The sequence below is a fragment of the Lagopus muta genome, chromosome 6 (assembly GCF_023343835.1).
Source record: "Lagopus muta isolate bLagMut1 chromosome 6, bLagMut1 primary, whole genome shotgun sequence".
Classification (NCBI taxonomy): domain Eukaryota; kingdom Metazoa; phylum Chordata; class Aves; order Galliformes; family Phasianidae; genus Lagopus; species Lagopus muta.
Window position 1 is genome coordinate 12,355,034 of NC_064438.1, and position 5,789 is coordinate 12,360,822.

A 5,789-nucleotide genomic window follows, 5' to 3' on the forward strand; every position below is an offset into this window, starting at 1 on the left:
AAAAAACCAAAAAAAAAACCACATGAAACAATGATCTGCTCACTCTAAACACACAGAAAGTGCTAATTAGCTAAAGCAGATTCTATTTGTCCTGCCAGTTCTTCACTAATCACATACAGACTTTGCATCTCAGAACTCAGTGTAATTCACATCTAACGTTTCCCCATGCAATTCCATCTCTGCATAAGTGTAAGCAGGCTCTGCAGCACTCCATTTGATGATGGCAGAGGTACCAGATGGCTGCATATTTGCAAAGAACTCCTGAAGTTCTGTAAAGATTTGTTTTCATACAGTTCAATACACTTCCCACATTTTAGAACTGTAAGTTTACAGATGCAAAGCTATTCTCTTTCCCCATCTCTTGGTCTGCCAAGAAATAAAAATAAATAAATAACTTTTCTTACACTTGCACAACCAGATACTTAGCACCCAGAGCAGGAGCACTGGGTAAGGAACAAATGCCCTAAGTTATGCAAATGTCTAAGTGATAAAGCAATTTCCCACTGCTTTTAATATGCTTGGAGCTCTTACACCACCTCACACAGGTGTGTGCACGCTGTTACTGCAGAGCCAACAAGACCTCTTGCTCATGCACAGCACAGCCAACTTTCCAGTTGCAGGAAGACAGCCACAGCAGCCTTCCACAACACAGCCCCATAACACTCCTTCCCATTGGCAAAGGGTTGCACTCAGGCCAGGGCTCATCCATTCGGTCACCTGATGCAGCACCACTGCTGCAGAAATCTATGCAACCAAGTGCTTTCACAAATCTCTGCAGTTTCTAACCACTAAGAGCCCAGAGCCTTGCTTATTTCTAAGGGCTGTGTCATACCCGACCCCATGAATAAAATACAAAGAACACAGCGAATCCAGGTCTTATTAAGATGGAAGCTCCCAGAATCCAAAACCACTACAGGATGGCTAACCAGCATTATGCCACAACACACTGATCAGCCAAGCCAAAGCTGACAGACACTTCCAAAGCACAGAACCCCCTTATATGTTGAGACAAGGACTTCTATACCTACACCTAGGGCCTACCTGTAAGAGACACACAATGGTAGGAGCCTGCGGCAACTCTCTTCGCCTTCACATCTTCCAGGCCTAAGGAAAAATTAGTCTTATAAACAAAAGATATCATTTTGTGCACAGCCATGAAGTTATATCAGTGTATGATTGTATGATAATGAATTTTATAATGAAAACCCCTGCTTCTGGGTCACAGATGCTAAAAGACTCAGTATCATTGTTCCCTGTGAATTATGAATTTGTACAGATTCTGTTTCAGATGCTCCATACTTATAACACCAAGCAGCTTCATAAAAAGAAACATTACATATCACTGCAAAATATATTTCAGCTCTATCACCTCGACAAAGAAGTCAGACTCCAGGATTACCTTTTATTTCACAGGGTTCCTTTGCAGTCCAGAACAGAGGGAGGCTTTTCCCCTGGTGTGCACGCCTTGCCCGAGATGCCATGCCAGTTCCCCACTGAAACACCAAACCACTCTCTTCCCAAAGTGAACACACAGAGATTAAAACACAATCACCACCAATAAAATCACTTAACTCAACTGAATAATTAATTAGTTTTAAAAGCACTTTCATTTTCACTGACTCGAATTATGCTTTGCATGTTCTTTATGCCAAAACCAAACTTTACCAGGGTTATCCTTCTAGACAACAACTACAGTCTCATTGCACAAGTATAAATAGTAGCTAAAATTCACCCTTTTTTTTAATTTTTCCACCCCATCTAGGTCATTAAAACACATTAAAAGTGCTCTTCATGTGTTCCAGAAATGAGAAAACAATAACATATTTACCTGTAGCAGCAAGGGCATGTCTCAGTCCTGCAGCAATACCCACTACTTTCTCTTTGAGGGACTGCTCGAGTAAAGAAAAAAAAGAAGAAAAAAGGTTTAGCATATTTTTGCCTCTAAAAAGCAGAATATGCTGAACACATTTGTGGGGCACAGTGAAAATAGCCCTCGATTCCAGCCTGCACATCACAATGCACACCAATGTATTACTGTTTGTTTTTAGAAGATGTTCCTATTAACTTTTGTCAGCCATGCTTCACTTCCATCCGAGCACTTAAAAGGACACAAAGCAAAAGAAAATATTTCAGATGAATGAATGATCCACACTGTCACTGCCACCATTTTTGAGGCACTACACTGGAGTGATGTTCTGTACCCTTGTTGCTTCCTGCATCAGGTGAGGAAAGCCCTATTCACTAGAGGACCAATAGCTGTCCTTCCTTCTCTACAATAACCAGACTGTCACAAAATCCAAAAATCACAACAGAGCAGTGACTGGCATAGACCACGAGGCTACTGTTCCTGTCTGAGAGTGCTTTCTGCTCTCACTTGCGTTACACGAAGAGGATGTAAAAGCACTTCATTAGCATTCTTCAAGTAAGAAGCTACAGTGTAAATTAGGGATTAATTAGAATTCCCATGAGAAATTTATTTACACTGTTAGGCTTACAGCCAACACTAAAGAAGCTTTTTTTGGTATGGAAGTCTCAGTTCTTACCACTTAAAGCATTTTAATGCAAACAGTTTGAGGCTACCTTCGGAGCTCCCTACCCACAGTGGTGCCTCACCTCCAGGTATCACCACAGATCTCCACACAACCTACAGGAGCAGCACCAGCTCTGTTGCCTTTAGCACTTACAGTTGAAGGTACTGGACAAGAGAGAAACTGTTAGCTAACTCTCCATCCTATTTCCTTGGAAGCTCGTTGACAGAACTAATTTTGTTCAACTTGGACACAGTTTTTTTTTTCCAAGGGGGGATTATTGCTGGCCTATTTTGTTCTATATGTTCCACCCTTCAAATTGTTAGTCACAAATGTTGAATGAGGTATAGCAAAGGTAGGAACAGCCTGCAGGCGTATAACCTATCTGGTCTCTTACAGACTCAAGGTAAAACTGCAGCTGAAGTAAACTTCTGTGGTTTTGGTAGCTTTAGCATCACTTTACAACACCTGAACAGGCATTCTGCAGATGTAATCAAGATGTGTTACATGAAACATCCTCAGCTCTAAGGACAAAGACAACTTTCTGTTGTAAGTGGGCAGCTCCCTCACATAACAAAAGAAAGCAACTGTAGCATTTCATTTCTGGGTCAAAGACCATCACTGGTTGTCTACTCAGTAAATTTACTTCATCAGATGGACTCCTTTAAAACAGTTGAAGAGTCAAGCTCAAAAGCTCACTGAGGTCACCAGACCTTGTCAATGCTGTAAGCAACAGAATGCACAGAGCTATAGAGCAGTTCCTTTTAAATCCTTACCTCGATCTTTTGTGGAATCAAGCACGGGCCTGAAATTTGAGGAACTCCTAGTTGCCCAAAAGCATTAGACCCACAGGACAGAACAAGGCCATCTCCTGCAAAAGAAAGCATTAGAGAGTGATCAGTGTATCTTTGAGTAAAAGCAAAGTATTGTAACATTACAGTAGGCAAAAAAACAGTGAAATAACTGGAAAAAAAAAAAAAACCTAACATCTCCCCTTCTCAGGTCTCTGAGGCCACAGACTTCTGATTTTACAGCATAATGATTAGTTAAGATCTGAAGCTCACGCACAATAGCTTTCAAGCAGCTTAAAACCTGTGAGTGCACAAACAACAGCAATGTGAACTGTCAGCGTGCTCTCCACACTCCCATACTCCCCCAACTCCTCCAAAGATGGGCTTACCTCCCAGTATGATTGTAAAATCCCAGCCACAGGCCACTTCTTGCACACAGAAGCCAGACAGGGCAGCGCACAGTGTGAAACAGAGCACATTTTCTGTGTGATTCAATCCCAACTGCCCTTCTTTGTTATGGCCACATACAAAGAGTTCTCCAGCACCTGAAATAATTAAAAAAAAAGCAACAAAATCATGCTCAATTCACAGAGAAGCACATATGCAATGAGATCCTGCAACAAAGACAGTAATGATGTGTCATTTAATACACTGAATCGCACAGAGACAGCTACTTCTGATGAACCAGAAACATCTTTTGAGTAAGCACAGATGTCAAGAGCCAAGGAGGACAGCCCATATAGCAAAACAAGAACCTGTTTTCAGGAGAATTTCATACCATTCACACCTGCTCATATCCCTTTGTTCCCATAGTTAACTATGGCATACAGCAGAACCCTCTGAAGACCAGATGCTATTTCCTCTTCCTTATCTTCTTCAGATTGAATAACATTCCATTTGACTTCTTCCCTCCTCATCCTCAACAGAGGACAAGTAACGGTTTTGTATTAAAAGCTATTCTGTCAAACGGGTTTAGAAATTAGCCTCACAAGGTCATTAAACAGACACAGAAGATGAGTAAACAAAGGAATTTCTCCGAAGTATTAAGTTGATAAGCCCAGGGGGAGCCTGTTTTACAACTAAGAATTGAAACTTGCTCAGACACAGAAGCAGCATATAGGTGGCAGCACCGCACCAGAAAGGAAAGACATTTTCTCCTGGCTGTTCAAGTCACGCACTCCTTGCAAGAGCAATGATCTTACCAGTGATAACTGCAGAATGTCCTCCTCCTCCAGTGATGCTCCTGATGTCTTGACATTTGCAGGAAACATCTTTCAGTGTCTGAGGTACCAGCACATCCTCTTTATGACCAAGGCCAAGTTGTCCGTAGCTGTTTGCACCCTTCAAACACACACACACAAATAACATGGGGAAAAAAAAGTTAACAAGAGATGCATGCAGCTCTCCTCCTGCACCACCGGGTTGATCGGGAACATGGCACGGGTTAACCTGACACTACCCGCTCCCAAAAATCCCCCAAAGGACAATCTTCACTCTTACAGCCATCACACAGGCGCTCAGAACTACAGAGCAGGGCCGTCCCAGATCTGCTGCCACTAAGGCCACCCTTGCAGCCCATAGATCACTGTTCTATACAGGAATATGCTTGCTAAGACCGACTGCAGGCTAACACCTGGCAAGGCTGAACACCTCCTTACAAATGAGAGCCACCTGTTCAGTGCTAATGGTGCTGTTTGCGCCAGCGTAACGCACCAAAATGAGGTGAGAACGACACGCTGCATCGTCTGGGAACATAAAGCAGCAAAGCAGACGCACTTATTCATCATTAAGTGATTCTTCTACTTTACAGCGGGCAAAACAAGAACGTGCCGGCACGCTTTTACACACGCGGCACGGCGGTGAACTTGCCCCGATCCCAGGCAGGGGCTGCTCTCGGCGCTGGCTGGCGTGGCAGACACCTAACTCTCCTCAGAAGGTCCGACACGTGCGGCCTCCGCGCGCCCTCAGGACGAGGCACGGAACGGCAGCAGTTGCCCGCAGCACAGCGCGCTGCTCTCCTCCCGCCTCACAAGCAGCAAACCAGCGGGCATCGGCTGTTAGAGCCCGTCTGTTTACCCGCCCTAGAAGGCTCGAAAGCCCGTCCTCACGCCGCTCGTGCCAAAGGCCGGGCAGACCCGCAGCACGCCGCCCGGCCGGAGGAGCCGCACAGCGCCCGCCCTCTCCCTCCTCCCGCCGCCATCTCGCGGCCGCAGGGCGGGCCGACGGCCGCGCGCAGCCCTCGCGCCCACCTACCCACGCGCGGAGCACCGCCTCCATGGGGCTCGCGCCCTTCTCGCCGCGGCCGGGGAGGAAGAGGCGGGGCGGGACGGGGCGAGGCCGCGGCTCAGCGTGGACGCCCGCCCGGAGGCGGTCGGAGAGGCAGCGCCTTCAGTTGGGCTGCCGCGCCTGGAAGGGCTTGGTGGCGTCGTGGCTGCGTGCTGCTCACGCGGAGCCCGAAGTAACCCGCCTG

The 5,789-nt window shown here is 45.9% G+C and overlaps 1 protein-coding gene across 15 annotated transcripts in view; it reads right to left on the reverse strand.

Annotated features, from left to right (window-relative positions):
* SERGEF (secretion regulating guanine nucleotide exchange factor) overlaps positions 1-5,688 on the reverse strand; it is a 136,748-nt gene extending 131,060 nt beyond the window's left edge. For 4 of the 15 annotated variants that reach the window (XR_007377700.1, XR_007377702.1, XM_048948441.1 and 1 more), the window contains exons 1-7: positions 5,033-5,358; positions 4,522-4,660; positions 3,709-3,864; positions 3,305-3,399; positions 1,829-1,889; positions 1,400-1,513; positions 1,042-1,104 (exon numbers count right to left, since the gene is read on the reverse strand). Coding sequence is in view for 13 of the 15 variants with exons in the window: in XM_048948441.1 (XP_048804398.1) it covers positions 1,042-1,104; positions 1,400-1,513; positions 1,829-1,889; positions 3,305-3,399; positions 3,709-3,864; positions 4,522-4,660; positions 5,033-5,074 (670 nt within the window). In the remaining 2 variants the exon portion in view is untranslated. Of the gene's footprint in view, positions 1-1,041; positions 1,105-1,399; positions 1,514-1,828; positions 1,890-3,304; positions 3,400-3,708; positions 3,865-4,521; positions 4,661-4,819; positions 4,927-5,032; positions 5,369-5,572 lie in introns of those variants that run through there. The other 11 variants (XM_048948453.1, XM_048948442.1, XM_048948446.1 and 8 more) reach the window with 8 other exon arrangements.
* Positions 5,689-5,789: the final 101 nt, after the last annotated feature.